This window comes from Cyprinodon tularosa, unplaced genomic scaffold (assembly GCF_016077235.1).
Source record: "Cyprinodon tularosa strain WSP-4 unplaced genomic scaffold, ASM1607723v1 ctg219, whole genome shotgun sequence".
In the NCBI taxonomy this organism is placed as follows: Eukaryota; Metazoa; Chordata; class Actinopteri; order Cyprinodontiformes; family Cyprinodontidae; genus Cyprinodon; species Cyprinodon tularosa.
In genome coordinates, this window is record NW_024038819.1 from 585317 (window position 1) to 601762 (window position 16446).

General features: G+C 36.8%; 1 protein-coding gene across 2 annotated transcripts; it reads left to right on the forward strand.

Moving 5' to 3' along the window:
- The first annotated feature begins 6018 nt into the window (after window positions 1-6018).
- LOC119784098 (dehydrogenase/reductase SDR family member 13-like) lies at window positions 6019-14233 on the forward strand. Of its 2 annotated transcripts, none has more exons than XM_038285973.1 (5): window positions 6019-6260; window positions 11086-11204; window positions 13001-13124; window positions 13229-13555; window positions 13663-14233. In XM_038285973.1, exons 1-5 carry the CDS (start codon window positions 6113-6115, stop codon window positions 13932-13934), a joined length of 990 nt encoding a protein of 329 aa, XP_038141901.1. In that variant the 5' UTR covers window positions 6019-6112; the 3' UTR covers window positions 13935-14233. The 2 variants fall into 2 exon arrangements, with proteins under 2 accessions (XP_038141901.1, XP_038141902.1); XM_038285974.1 differs by having other exon boundaries at window positions 6020-6239.
- Window positions 14234-16446: the final 2213 nt, after the last annotated feature.

Here is a 16446-nt window from a genome sequence, read left to right on the forward strand (position 1 = left end):
GGACTAAAACTGGTAGTTGGTTCCACAGGAGAGGAGCCTGATAACTAAAAGATCTGCCTCCCATTCTTCTTTTAGAAATTCTAGGAACCACTAGTAAACCTGCAGATTGAGAGCGAAGTGCTCTGTTAGGAACATAAGGAACAATCAGATCTCTGATATCAGATGGAGCTTGGCCATTTAAGGCTTTATATGTGAGAAGGAGGATTTTAAATTCTATTCTGGATTTATCAGGAAGCCAATGAAGAGAAGCCAGGATAGGAGAGATATGATCTCTCTTTTTCATTTTCATCAGAACTCTGGCTGCAGCATTTTGGATCAGCTGAAGGCTTTTAACTACAGTTTGTGGACTTCCTGATAGTAAAGAATTACAATAGTCCAGCCTTGAAGTAACAAATGCATGGACTAGTTTCTCAGCATCACCCCTGGACAGGATATTTCTAATTTTTGCAATATTCCTCAGATGAAAGAAGGAAATTCTAGAAACCTCTTTGATATGGGATTTAAATGACAGGTCCTGATCAAAAATAATAATGGTGACGACAAGGAGGCTTTTCTACCACAGAAAATGTTACGCTGATCATTGAAGCACCAACAGAAACATCCAGAAATCCCGTCATCCAGATGTTTAGTTATTGATTTATAAGGTATGAAGATTTTTTAAATGCTTTTCTTTGTTAAAATCTAACTAGAACCAGAAAGAAATATTTCAGTTACAGCCTGTTAGTACATTACATAACTTATAGATAGAAAAAAATACTCTAAATTTACATCTACATTGGGTATAAACAATTTGGGAATAAAGTGTTATATCATAGACTCTATTAGTCTGTATGGTAGAGATATTTATTGGAACTTCTTAAAGATACTCTCACTGGAAAAAGGTCTGATTTAGAGGCCCGATGAACCCAGTGGAAGAATTAGTGTTTGAGGCTATTGTTGATATCAACAGAACTGCTCTTTTTCTTTGCATGGAACTCTCTAAGGACAAAGTGAATTTTCCCAACTGCATGAAGGGACTAAAGTCACACCTTTTCTGCGCTCCTCTTTTTAACTAACAGGAGACGAGTCAAACCTGATGGTCTGGTCCTGGTGACTAAGCTGCTGTCGCCAGTAGGAATGTGTTTATAAGAGGTTGACTTAATCTCCTTTCAGGTTCTAAAACTTATAAAAAGATAAATAAGTCAGTACAGCTTGATTTTTAGTGTGAGAAATAAACATTCTTAGACCTAGACAATGTTTAATATATATGGGAATTTTCAAACTTTAAGTATATATTGTTTTGCAAAGATGGGTTTTAAAACAAATATTGCAAAATAAGGCCTTACAATGGCCACTCCCATGTGTTTTTTTTTATGTTTGGTCTTGTCAGTATTTGTCAGTGAAACTTTAAAAAAAAATATTTTCTACTGCAGTTTTATAACTGGGATGTGTTCCAACCTTTCTTCAACTCAGTTTACGACTCATCCCTTTTAAAAAGTGTGTGTCTACAAAGTGTGGAGTAGTGTTCCTGTGTGACATAGAGGTACAAATAAAAAAAGATAAGAATATCGTGAAAATAGCCATTATTCATTTCAGTAAGAGAAACTCACGTTGTATAGGTTTATCACATGCAGAGTGTAATGTGTCTCATTTAAATATGACATAAAATAAAGAAAATTATATTATAAACAGAACTATCATCACCTTAAGATATATATTCACTTCTATCCACATTAAGTTCCAGTTTGGGCCTATTTTTGCATGAATTTAAACATCAATGCAAGATGATTTTCAAGCATAATCCATTAATTTTAGGTAAAGTTTCAAGGAGTTTAAAGGAGGCAGGAGTCGTGAAAATAGTATTGAAATAAAAGGGTCAGTGGTTCTCATACATCCATCCATTATCCGTCACACTTCTTCTCTCTTCTTTATTCTGTCCCCTACCACCATTCAGGGATCACTTTCATTTAAGAGGAGATCTAGAGATCTAAGGAGGGAGATCTGGGCTGGGTTAGCAATGCAGAATTTTCTGCTCCAGTTTGCAGATTTTCCCTGGCTTAAATTTTTTCTATGATACTTTTCTGCTCCACTAGATGGCGATCGTGCAGAGACTGGCCCAGAGAAATGCTTTCTTGTATTATGGTGTTATGATGTTATTAAATACAGGATAAAAAAAATTGTGCGCTGTGCTTACTGCTATTTTTCTGTGAACAATTGTTAAAAAGAGTCTTAATCTGTGTGCTGGCAACAGAGAAAGATCAACAGAGAGAACTGATCTGCTGACCCACAATCTGAATAGTTGAGGAAATTAATTAATCATTTCCATAAAAATCATATAATTATTAGAAGATCAACTTATTCATTCTTAAAAGGTTAATGGCATGCCTCTTGTAGCACAATTTTATCCAAGGTAGATAAAAAGAAGAAAAATATAGAAGCTGACATAAAATAATAATATAAAGTCTGTGCCTTAATAGAAGGAAGACGTTAAAGAGGTGAGAATTTCTATTTTGTTCAAATAAATATCAGATTCAAAATAATCGACTCCTTAAATGGTCATCTAGAAATGTACTTGATCCATCCATCTTCTCTGGCTTTTCATTGCTGCAAATAGTGCTTCTCACTCTTTAGGCTGGGGATTTAAAAAATGCTGGAAATCTGTTTCAAAATCTGCATCTTAATCTCAGCGCTGTGACCCTGGATTTAGCTTCCATTCCTCCTCTTTTTTCCTCCCAGAGTTGTGCAGACAAAAGCACCAATTCTCTGTCAAATTTGCTTTCTTCAACTAAACCTCTTAATAAAATCTTATATGCTAAATTTAACAAATACAGGCGCCTTAATTTTGGGATGTAATAGTGCAGTTTTGAGTTCCATTCCCTTCGCCTTACCATTCCATTAAAGCAAGTGGATAAAGAGGGTATTAGTTAGAAGCCCTATTAATAGCCCTGAGCAAAAATGATTATCTATACTTTATCAAAGTGGGTCCAGAAAATAACGTTTTACAAGGAATTCCATTGTGAAAGTATGCTATGGAATGAGGAAAACATGTAAAATAAAAGAACTAATCAGTATGGTGTTCTTTAATGTAGAGAGAATAATTATCGATAAGATTAAATGTGATGAGAGTTAGATATGGATTAAACAGTGGCGGATCTAGGGGACGGCTACTGGGGCTACAGCCCCGGATGTGAAGCTCTGACTGACCGACCAGGCATTCTTTGCCCCGGTGTTGTATGGAATTCTGTTCCTTTGTGTCGGAGGCGCGCATTAAAGCCAAAGAGGCAGACATGGAGGATGGGACCATTTTCACTGCGCTGCTGATTGATTTCTCCCTAAAAACAACTCCTATAATCATGTCACAGTTTAACATCCAGTTTAATCAGCAGCTGTTCTTTACAAACTTGTAAAATAGATAAATAAACGAGGTCCTTTTTAAGCTGTTTTGTATTGTTATTTTAAATGCCAAGAGAATCTGTCTTTTTCCAACTTTTGTCCCTTCAGTCTGACACAAATAAAAGTCGGTCACCAAACACAAAACTGTGTTACAAAACTGTGTCACTAATAGTGAGTATTTATCATTTTTCATTGGTGATATAAGAGGATGGAAACTGACTGATTGCAGGACATAAAACTAAGACTTACTGAAAAGATGAGTGTAGACTTTCAAGTAAATGTAAAATGTTATAGATTACTTGTTAGAACTGTAAATTTACAGTCATATGTTTATATTACTGTTTTTATATATTGTTTTACTATTTTGCAATGCTGCACTTTTAAAAAAATGAAATTGTCCAGAAAGCTGTTCTAAAGCAAATTTCTTTTTGTTTTAAACTGTAAACAAAATGACAATAAATCTGTCCAAGTCTAAAATTACTGGATTAAGGACATTCCTAATATACGATATGATATCACACATAATGATTTTTGAGAATTTGCCAACAGTTGCTCTTTATTTCCCAAAGATATGGGAGGAGGAGTGAATGAATATTTCACCTGCCTGAAATAATCCGTTCCTCCTCCATAACATGGGAAAAATTAATTAATTCACCTGCAAGTCTTTAACTGTGTTTATTCCTCTCTTCATCAACAACAAACTCTGTGGATTTGGTGACATTTAATCATTATTTGCCAGAGTGGTGAGAGGGGAATCATATATTTTAGCCACCTGATATAATTGGCCCCCCTTTGATGATCTTTATTCAAATGTTTATCTAACAATTTACAAATATTCCCAAAAAAGTTCAAACCAAATGTCTGGTGCAATGCTACTGCAGACATTTTGAATTGAGAAGTGAAAGATCATCAAACCAACAGTCAGATTTATTTTAACTATTTTGGATTTCAAAATATAAAATAATAAATGTTTCAAACATAATATAGAAAAATAATGACAGTTTTAAAATTCACAGGATTTGTTTATTTTTTTCCATTGTTATGGGGGAACGGATCATATCAGATGGCTAAAATATTTGATTCCCCCCTCATAACTTTGGCAAATACTGATTAAACATCCCCAAATCCACAGAGTTTGTTGTTGATAAAGAGAGGAATAAACGCATGTGTGATAGCATGTAGCATACTAGAAATTTCTGTAATCCAGTAATCTGTCATATTTTACTTTAGAACAGGATTTACCAGAAAGTCTACTCTCTCATCTTCACCTTCAGGACTAAGCCCCTGATCTCCTAGAATCCTAGATTAAATAATTGGGTCTTTAAAATAGAACCTAAGTAGAATAAGAAGTTTTTGAGGAATTTAAAATTATTATTTGTATTAGCGCGATTCTTCAAATATATATGTGCATGGTTCACACAGAATAAAAACAAATCTACATCAAATTAGCAGTGACACATGATCTTGCTTGATGAAAGGAAGATCTGTTCATAAATATGTAGGTGTATATATATATATATATATAGCTGGTTTCCCTGAGCCCCTGGTATTTTTTGTTTTTCCTGATGTTGCAGTCACAAGGAAAAAGAGGGGAAGACCACCTGCGATGAGTGAGGAAGATGTGTGTATACATATATATATATGTATATATATGTATATATATGTATATATACATATATATATATATATACATATATATATATATATACACACATATATATATATATACACACACACATATATATATACACATATATATATATACACACACACATATATATATATATACACACACACATATATATATATACACACACATATATATATATACACACACATATATATATATATACACACATATATATATATATATATATATATATATATATATATATAGAACAAAACATTAAAGATTGGACTATCAGATTCTGCAGAGTGAGAGAATAAAGATAGAATGAAGCAGAATGATGAAAAAGGGGTCCCTATGTCCTCCAGCAGTCTAAGCCTATAGCAGCAGAACTATAGAGATAGCTCAGGATAACCTGAACCACTCTAACTAGAAGCTTTATCAAAAAGGAAAGTTTTAAGCCTAGCCTTAAAAGTAGACAGGGTGTCTGCCTCACGGACTAAAACTGGTAGTTGGTTCCACAGGAGAGGAGCCTGATAACTAAAAGATCTTCCTCCCATTCTACTTTTAGAAATTCTAGGAACAACTAGTAAACCTGCAGATTGAGAGCAAAGTGCTCTGTTAGGAACATAAGGAACAATCAGATCTCTGATATCAGATGGAGCTTGGCCATTTAAGGCTTTATATGTGAGAAGAAGGATTTTAAATTATATTCTGGATTTAACAGGAAGCCAATGAAGAGAAGCCAGGATAGGCGAGATATGATCTCTCTTTTTTACAGTTTTTTTTTTTTTTTTTTTTTTTTTGAGATTGAAAGCGAAGTCCTCTATTAGGAACATAAGGAACAATCAGATCTCTGATATAAGATGATAAGATAATAAGATAATTAGTTGATCCAGTAATGAAAGACAGGAAACAAAGAGCTGCCTTGATTTCAGTAGGTAGTGGAGTTGTGCATAGAGCCATTTAAGAAATGAGACATCAAAATGGAATCCAGAAGATGGCAGTAAAGCAACAAGCTGGATGTGAGCTGTCATTAAAAAACAGGGAAGAAGAAGAGGCAGGACGGCACATTTGAGAAAAGGAGACGATTAGAGACTTAAAAGTGGAAAAATGAGTCTTTTCCTTTACTTGGCATCTGTAGTCGTTTGTGTGTATGTTCTGCTTTTCTACGGTGTGCTTAAAGGGGCGAGGTGCTTAAGCTCCGTTTGCCTGAAGGGGAAAACTGTCATTGTAACAGGTAAACGGACTCTGTTATTAGGTTTGTTTAAACTTATAGGTTTTAATCTTCCAAATTACACAAGTTCATCTCCGTTCACTTTTTTTCTTATTTTACCTCTGTGGTTTTGGTTGTTTTGATGACGGATGTTACGTCGGTTTGCGTTCCTCTGTGGGTGCGTTCGATTTTTGCGTCTGCGTCCCCCGAAGTCCGGGAAAATAAGGAGACCGGAACAATTTGGCTGTGGATTCACACAGGCTTTTACCGCCGTACGCGCTGTCGCTTAGCAAACGTGACAGTTGACACACAAAGCAGGAAAAGAATGAATACCTTTCAAAAGTGTTTCTTTTTAATTTTTTTTTTTCATTTTTGTTATTGTAAAGTGAACAAAGACTAAACTCATGAGAATACAGAGTGGATTAAAGGTGAAAACCACCGGGAGCAGGAAAAAATAAAAGCAAATGTAGTGATAAAAACCTTAGTCAGTTAAATAACATGCTGCTGTCACTTTGCACATCTCTGATGTTGCTGCTATTTTCAAATATCCATTACTGTAAAGATGTCCATGCATAACTCCACAAAAATGGTTATTTATTCTCAAGCTGCACAGTTTTTTTATGTTTAAAACACTTTGCAATACAGTATTTTATTGTTTATATTTTAACTCTTCACTATTATGTTATTCTTATACATTTTTCTAAGGTCCACATTTGTGTGACAAATTTTTTCTATATTTTTTCTGCTGTAAACACCAGAATTTCCCCATTGTGGGAGAATAAAGGAATATTCTATTCTATAAAAGGGGTAGAAAGTATAAATAAATCTAAACAATGTATGTATAAAAATATATCTGCAAAATCTCTTATATTCAACAACAAAAAATACTTAGTTGAGTAAATTTAGCAAAATAGCAATTAAAAAATAAAAAATCCTATCAGATTTATAGTCCCCACACTGCAAATATATTAGAATCTGTCATTAAATTACAGCCAAACTCATTTACACAGTAACAGATAAAAACCTTTAGATAAATCAAACATTACCGCCACATATCTGACTTAATAACAATTGAAACAACTACTTTCATTAATTTCAGACAGAGCTATTCACATACTTGTATTATATTATAAACTTCCAATATTCATCACTGTTCAGCACCAAGTGCCTTTTTCCTCTGATGACGTAGCAGCCGGCTTGGTTAGATTCACGATGAATCCTGGGATATCCAAGGATAGATAAGATACACCGGACCCATCCTTTAAAATCGGGCAAAAGGAAGGAAGCATTTGTAGGCCTCGTAAGGAGGAGTCTTGGGCCGTTTCTCAATTCACAAGAACGCAAGTCCAGACTCGTGTCCTCGCCAAGTATGTACTTGAGAAGAACACAGTAAAATATGGACTTTAGGAAAATGGTAGCACGCAGCATAAATATGGGACAATTGGAAGATAAGTGTTCTCGTCTGGAGCTGCCTTTTAGAGACATAGACAGGTATGGGGCATTACAGGCTAACAAATTAGTATGTTGTCTAAGCAAAAACAAGGCTTTGCTGGACTACTGTTTAAAGCCTCGAACTCATAACTATTCCTGATATTTTGAATTGAAAAAGCTTCCTGGGTGGGAAGCGAAATGTCTTCAAACTTGGAAACAAAGTCCAGTGGATTGTTTTTTTTTTTTTTTTTTTTACTTTTTTGGAAATAGATTGTAGGTTCTACAGCATAGCTGTTAAAAGTTAAAACTATAACCAGATTTTTTTTCCTATCAATAAACTAGGAACTTCATAAAATCTCCCTATTTAACACATTAATTGTGAACAGACAGTAAACAGGGAGTCTGGAGGTGTTCTCCAGTGCTTTTTGAATGTTTGAAGACCGCTAGGTCTGCATTTTTTTCCTAAAATATCACAGATATGCATACCGTATATTAACTAAATCACAACTCAGAATTTCAGTCTTTCTGTAACATTTTGCTTTGTTCCTGCAACACATTTTAAACTTTCAAGACATTTCTACTTCCTCTGGAAATGAGTCAACTTGTAAACAATCTGTATCATCAGAGAGGACGATCTGAACTTTTCTCTTCAGAACAGAAAGGAACATAATATAATATAATAATTTGTCTGATAAACCTAATCCTAATCCAGCCAGTCCTGTTATTCCAGTAGTTCTCAAACCTGCTCCCCAAGTATATCTGTCCTGCATGATTTAAATATCTCTCTGTTGCAGAACATTCAAATGATTGCATGAGATTCTTAGCAACCATGAAGTACTGAAGAAATCTGTTAATCCTTGTGTTATGTAAGCCAGGTATGTGGCAGCCAAACGTGCAGGTCACCTGAGGACCAGGGTTAACAATCGCTGAGTTTTTCTTTAAAAGGGCAGAAACCAAAAGGCTGCTTGTTCGAGTTAACCTCCTGAACAATGTACAATGTAGTAAGACATGATAATTGATGAATAATACAAATTTTGACTCAAATTTTCACCAACTTTGCTTTTCACATTAGTGCAAATTGATGATCAGAGCAGATAAAAGAGTCAATTCCCTAACTTTCTCCCCCCTCTCCTCTGCTCTATGTCTTTCTCCACTGTTTTTGTTTTTAGTTCCTAGATACCATGGTGACAAAATGCTGCGTTAGAATAATCTGTAATTATCAGTAAGGGTCAAATGATTAAAACGGATAAAGTAAAATAGGGTTCCCTTTGAGCTTCACAAAAAACAAAATGAGAAACAGAATAATAATAAATATTTGAACTTTATTGATCTCACACTGGAGAAATTTACCTCTGCATTTAACCCATCCCCCTTTCCCTCATCGCCACTGTGTGGCGCCCGGGGTCTATGTAGGGCTTATCAGCTTATCACTCTCCCCTCTTTATGAAATATAAACATTTATAGATCAGTCTCAACTTGTCACACATCGTTTATTGCTGTGTTTTCCTTTTCTTTAAACCTTCATAGTTCCCATTGTACTGCCTATATTTCAAAATGTTCTATCTGGACATTGACAGAAGTGAAAAAATTCAGCCAACCTGTTCACCTGATGTAATCGGAGCGTCTTTATACGTCAGTTTGACATTAAAAAACCGGATCAGAGATTTAAAAGTCGGATGGAGCCACTGTGACCAGGCTTAATAGAGTTTTTAGATGTCATTTTAGAGTTCAGTGTAATTATCTCTAACACTTTAACACATTTCTTCCCGTTATTTGACCAATTGATCTACTTTTAATCATAAATTATGTTTTTATTTTATTTGTGTTATGTAAAAGTATATTAGAGAAGTGTGATTCCTTGACATAGAACTACATAAAGTGGATGAAGTTTAAAAACTGGTGCAAAACAAAAAGATAGCTTTCTTGGCTAGACTAAAACCCCCCATTTTTGTAGTGTTGCTTGACCAAAATCTACAATCTCAACACCTTCTGCTTAAGTTCATCTTTCCTGCCTACTTCCACTTCATAACTTCCTTTTTCCCAGCAGTTTTTTAAAGCAGTTTTTTTCTTCATAATGGTTCCCAAAAGTTTGTTCCTTCTGGTTAAAAAGTCAGATTTTTGTAGCGTACTAAACTAGCCCCCCCGCCAGCGGCCAAAATCATTTCTGACTGTGAGTGGTCTAGCCTCGATCAATGCCCCAGGCCCTAGAACGGGCTGGCCAATCACAACGCAGAGATGTGTTTCGAATTTTTGGATGCAAAGCTGGCGGGGTTTTGAGGGCAGGACGACAAAGCTGCGCGACGCTGGAGAAATCACAACAAGGAAGATGGCAACAACTATTGAACAGTTCTTGTTTGACTCAGCTTTGGAAGGATTAGACTTGGGGTTTTCATTGAAACGCGAGCAGGAACTAGCCTCATGAGACCATCCTGATCTCCCGAGCTTTCAAGGTTTCACTTGCAGATCAGTCTGGAGACTCTCCGTTGAAGAAAATTTGGAGCCGTTCACCAAACGAACGTCGAATCAGCGTTGGCTTTGAGGCGGGTTGAGGTGTGACGCAACGAGAAGCGCGACAGTTCAGTCTAAAGAACATGGCGGCTTCAGCCGATGAAACTAGCGTTAGCGTGGCTATCGAGCAAGTTTTATCGGAATTACAGAGTATTTCTTCACTGAAAGAAGAGCAAAACACTGCTCTGGAGGCTTTTCTCAGAGGAAAAGATGTTTTTGCACTTCTCCCGACTGGTTTCGGCAAGAGTATCCTGGCTTGTGGTTGTGTTTTCGTCGTCGCTCTGTTATGTTATATGCTTCGTTGATCTGATTGGTTTATTTGGCCCGTCTATCACCAACATAGGCCAATCAGCTAACCAGTATTTTCGACCCTTCCCAAAATTACTTCAACGGAAGTTTTCCAGATGGATATGCGGAGCAAATCCATCTGGCGGAGTCAGGTTAAGCAGGAACAGGCTCTACGCTCATTTTTAAGAAGGATGTTTTCGCCATTTTACCGCCAGGCTGTTTGTTCACACTCCCCCACCAACTTTCTGTCCCGCTAACTACGTCACAGTCAGTTGCGCTCATTGGTCAGTTGGCCAATAGGCACAGACATGGTTAGAAAGATAACGGTTGTTCTCATCAACAATCTTCTGATGTCTCATTCATCTTGGCCAGACTAAATTACACATTTAATCTCACATTTAGTCTGTTTTATCAGGCTAAGGTTTTCCGAAAAACAAGGCAGTTCCATAATATTTAAGATATATCCCTTGTGTCCCATTATATTTAATTCTTATTCACTACAAATAAAAAATAAAACAAACCAAACATAATACTTACTAATACTTACTTTGTTAAGGCATCTTTAGAAGTTTAACCAAATTTGTTATGGGCTGTTTTATCAGAGTGTGAGTTTTATTAATGTTTGGATTGGTTTACTCCTTAGGGAGCAACACTGGCATTGGCAAAAGTACAGCCTTGGAAATAGCAAAAAGAGGAGCGAGAGTGATACTGGCCTGCCGCAACAAAGAGAAGGGTGAGACTGCAGCTTTCGACATCCGCGCGGTAAGTCCTCAAAGACCCAAACAGCTCGACACAGAAAGCGCTGTCAATTTAGAAATCACTAACTCAATAAAAACAAATATAATTATCTTTCTCTCTGCTGGGGGATCATGGAGGCAAAGGCAGACATACAAAACAAACATAGAAGAAATAATCCATGAATACATTTTATGTTCAATTCAATTTTAATTCAGTTTTTTTTATTTTTCTCAAGGCACTTTACAGTTCACCAGATCATCCATTCAAATTGATTTAAAGTTTTCTATCTAAGGAAAACCAGTTGATTGCATCGACTCATTGACTCGAATGCAATCCCCTCACACTAAGCATGCTTGTAGCGACAGTGGAGAGGAAAAACTCCCTTTTAACAGGTAAAACAATAACAATAAAAGTCCCTTTTATTTTGTGGGGAAGGGACTTGTGGTTATTTTTTGATGGCCATTTTTTCAAATACAAGAACTGAGAAACTAAATATTCGGTTGTTTGTCTCTGTGTAAAAAGAAATTGTCATTCATTGTACCTAAGGGGCTACACATTGAAGTGTATGGTCCTTGTGTGACCAGTTAGAAAAACAGCAATGCAGAAACAAACTAACAAAACATCATTTTGCTCTAAAGATAAACAATCCTTGTTGTCATGGGGGATACCTGGCTGGAACCTCTAGAATAATCCAAAAATAAAATCCCACTTAGAGGCTATTGTAGTAAACCTTGTAAAACCATTACAGGTTAGCCCTTGTTTAATGCCAACATATTAAAGGAATAGTACACCCAAAACATGATTAGCCTTCATTTTCTACTCACCCCCATGCTGAACAACACTCTGGAGTACTTTTTTGATATCTCAAATGCATCTGGAGATCTGGGAGGCTTCTTGCTGTCTGCTGACATTCAAATAATGGAGGTCCCCAGCGGCCGAAGCAGAAAGGTCCATAAAAGTCCAATAAAAAAACTTGTCAATATTCCTCCATACTGCTCGTCCAATGTATTCCAAGTTTCCTGAGTGGGTAGCATCCAGAATTTACTCGAAACGAAGTCATTTAGAATGTTTTTAGAGCATAAACAGTAGTGTATAGTATTTCCTAAAAGCGCGTTCACGAGTCTACGGAAACCACGGCAGACCAAACCAGATGAAAGTGCGCATTCAGCTCGGCAAAGAACTCATGCTCTTCCTCAACACTGAAGTCCTCAGACATTTTTCTTTCGTTGTTTCTTTCTTTGCACAGGTAAACAGCACATTTCTTCTTCTACGCTTGCATTATCGGCAGAGCAGACGCTGAATGCGCACTTTCATCTGATTTGGTCTGCAGGCGCGCGCTTTCAGGAAATCCTATACACTACTGTTTATGCTCTAAAAACATTCTAAATGACTTCGTTTCGAGTAAATTCTGGATGCTACCCACTCAGGACACTTGGAATACATTGGACGAGCAGTATGGAGGAATATTGACACGTTTTTGTGGACTTTTATGGACCTTTCTGTCTCGGGCGCCATAGACCTCCATTATTTGAATGTCAGCAAACAGCAAGAAGCCTCCCAGATCTCAAGATGCATTTGAGATATCAAAAAAGTACTCCAGAGTGTTGTTCAGCATGGGGGTGAGTAGAAAATGAAGGCTAATCATGTTTTGGGTGTACTATTCCTTTAAGTTTTTTTTCCCACAAAAAAACAACAGAAACACTTGAAAAAAGCTTAAATTGTGGTAATATGAACATAGAAACATGAACACAGTTTTCGATTCTTTAGGAAAGTTTTGTAGATATTTTTCATAACAGCCGTGTTCCCTACTTGTGCTTCAGGAGAGCGGGAATAACCAGGTGCTGTTAATGGAGCTGGATCTGTCAAGTTTGAAATCTGTTCGCCGTTTTGCTGAAACCTTTCTAAACACTGAACCCAGGCTGGACATTCTCATTAACAATGCAGGTGGGGTTGCTTCCTTGTTAGTACTCTCCACTAAGTTTGTTTGAGTGCATCATAAGAACATAAAAGATAATTAAAAATAAACCGTGACTCATATTGTGTTTCAGGTGTAATCGGTCCTGGATATACTGAAGATGGTTTCGACCTGGCCTTTGGGGTAAACCACTTGGGCCACTTCCTTCTGACCAACCTTCTCCTGGAGCGACTTAGGCAGTGTTACCCCAGTCGAGTGATCACTGTGTCTGCACACCTACACCGCTTTGGGAACATAGACTTCCATCTGCTGGCTTCACAAAAAGAAGTAGTGTCCAACCAGTCCACCTGGCACAACTTTCAGGCTTACTGTAACAGCAAACTCTGTAATGTGCTCTTTACCAGGCAGTTGGCTAACCAACTGGAAGGCACTGATGTCACCTGTTATGCCCTGCACCCAGGTCAGTACCAACACCTTCTGCTTCTGAAAAAGCTAAAAGTGATTATTGAATTTAAAATATTCTGCAATCCAGTTTAAAGTAAATATTTACAAATCTTTCCCCTGCAGGAGTAATCTACACAGAACTATGCCGTAATATGAGCCAGTGGTTGCAGCTCCTCATGATGCCCTTAGCAAAGCTCTTCTTCTTGGACCCAAAGGGAGGGTCTCAGACCACCCTCTACTGCGCTCTCCAGGAGGGCATTGAACCTCTCAGTGGGAGTTACTTTTCAAACTGTGCACTGTACAAAGTTGGAGCAAAGGGGGTAAATGATGGTGTCGCAAAGAAGCTATGGGAAGTAAGTGAAAGGTTAACGGGCATAGGTCAACAAAACCAATAGTTTCAACCAAAGCGCCAAAGCCATACAGCCTTTATGTGTTCTTATGAAGTCCATTGTGTGTCTGAAGTGTCCTTAAATTTTTAATGCTTTAATAATATAGAGGATCCTTCTAAAAGTTTTCTGTATGTCTGTCACCTGATATCATGTATAATGTCTGCTGAGTTTGTTGTTGAACAAAGATTTGAAGAGATCCACTGATGGCTGCTTGAAAAACAACATTTTCTGAATATAAAATGTATTTTGCTTTTAATGATCTTATGTATTGATTCCAGGTTTGATTATTAAACTCATTATCAGCATCTGTTCTCCTTGGTGGTTTTAGCTTATATTAAAGTAACATTTTAGATAGAGCTACTATTTCTGAAACCCAATTCTGATTAAAATGTAAAAAAATGCTGATGAATAAATGTAATTTCTGCATATTTTATATTTTATGTCTATATAAACACTGTTTGTAAATCAAAACAATTGTAAAAATTAGAGTGATGTACATGTGGAAAAAAGTGGCACTAATGTTTTTCTTGCATTTAGAATTCTCTCACATAAGATGTTTGATGTATGAATAAGTTAATAGTGATTTTTACACACAGTATTTCAGAGTAAACAGGTTGTTTGATAAAATCTCTCCAACTGAATCTGATCTGATTTAGTAAAAAATCTTTATCTCCATACAGGCTTGCGGAAAAGGTGAAAATGTAAGGGTTCTGACAAAGATATATATATTGCATAACATTTCTTTAATAGTTACACTGTGGGGTTTTTCATGCTTCCCATTTTTATGTTACTATTTAGTCTACGGTTCAGTTTATTTATATAAAACAATTCACAACACATGTCCTCTCAAGGCACTTTAAAGAGAAGATTCAACAAAATCATACAGTCAAATTGATTCAAAGTTTTCTATATAATCAAAATAAGTTGATTACATCAACTCATTCGTTCAAAAGCTATCCCTCACTAAAGGCATGCTTGCAGCGACAGTGGAGAGGAAAACTCCCTTTGAACAGCAAGAAACCTCCAGCAGAACCAGTATCAGTGTGAGCGGCCATCTGCTGAGGCCGACTGGGGTTCAAAGAGATACAAAAGGCAAATGTCAACCGGCTCCACATGCGGCCACTTCCAGGAAAAACAGCCAGGCAGATGAGCTCCGAGCCAGTTTCCATGTCAGAGGATGAAATGGAGCACATCCAGTTAGTCTCAGTCATAGAAACAGGATTACACTGAAAAACAGGCCAAGCTCCCAACATCTATAAACAAAGGTGTTGATTGCAGCAGCACAGCTAATGAAGCAGTGCTGCTGATGAAGATGAAGCTACTATGATGAGAAAAAGCAGATAGAGTATTAAGTTATGTATGGAACTTAACAGATACTGCAGAACGGGAGAATATATTGTAGATAGAATGAACCAGAATGAGGCATTCTATATTTTTAGCAGCATAAATATAGAAGATAGCTCAAGATTACCGAACTATTTGGAATGAAGTCAAGGAGAAACATCTGTCTGGACTGAAATTTTCCCCTGCCAGATGTGGCCGTTAAAAGTAGACATAGTGTCTACCTCATGGATTAGTGAGTCCATGAGGCAGACACTATAGTGTTCACCAGTGCCGTTCTAGACTAGTTCTACCAAGAGATCTAGGCTGGGGCCGGTGTTATTTTTGTGGCGACCCACAGAAAAACAGTCGCACAAAAAACACAGACATAATTCATAATTTCAATATATCAAGAAAGCCAAACAGCCATGATGATTCTGGAGAATTGTGACCCTACTGGTTCCAAGTCAGTTCCAGTTTCTTTGCAAAAGCAGATCAGCATATAAAATTGATTTTGTATTATGTCAGTACAGTACAGGGGCCATAATAGGGTCCGGGACCAGTTCTATAGGGCCCCTGTTGGCCCTTGGGTTAGGGTTAATTAGTGTTACACTGTTGGCCCATGCTATGGCTTGGATGAAGATAACATTAAACTGATATGAAATTTAAAGTATTATGGAATATTGGTTTGACTCTTTCCATGTTTTTCCAAATGGCTACATCAACAATCATATGGCATTTTCTTTTCCTTCAATGCTTTGGTTATGACTGTCAGGGATGGGGGAATCAATACCTAATGTGAGAGAGGAAAGAGAGACAATCAGCTTTCAAGGAGCAACAGGAGAGGGAGGGGTGAGAAAACGAAGGGAGAAAAGAAGTACAGATAGCTCAAGAGAGGAACAGACTGGAGGCACAGTCGGAAAATTCAATGTCTAAATTGTCAAATGCTAATATAGAATAAGTTAATTTAATTGATTTCTTCAAAATATTTATTCACCAATTCATTCAAGTCATGCAATTACAGTTTTGATTTTATGGATGTGACGCCCAGTGCTATGATGATTGTGAGCACAGGATGTATAAAATATTGCCCTAGCATACCTCTGTTCACAACTCACTGAAATGGTTCTTTGCTTTCTAAGAAATATTTTAGTATATTCAGTATTAGTTTATGTTGAGAACTGTTATAGGTGAGACA

Coding starts and splice junctions, on each gene's coding strand:
- LOC119784098 (XM_038285973.1), top strand. CDS start 6,113: ATGAGTCTTTTCCTTTACTTGGCATCTGTAGTCGTTTGTGTGTATGTT. Junction 6,261..11,085: donor TAAACGGACTCTGTTATTAG/GTTTGTTTAAAC, acceptor TTTACTCCTTAG/GGAGCAACACTGGCATTGGC. Junction 13,556..13,662: donor CTGTTATGCCCTGCACCCAG/GTCAGTACCAAC, acceptor TTTCCCCTGCAG/GAGTAATCTACACAGAACTA.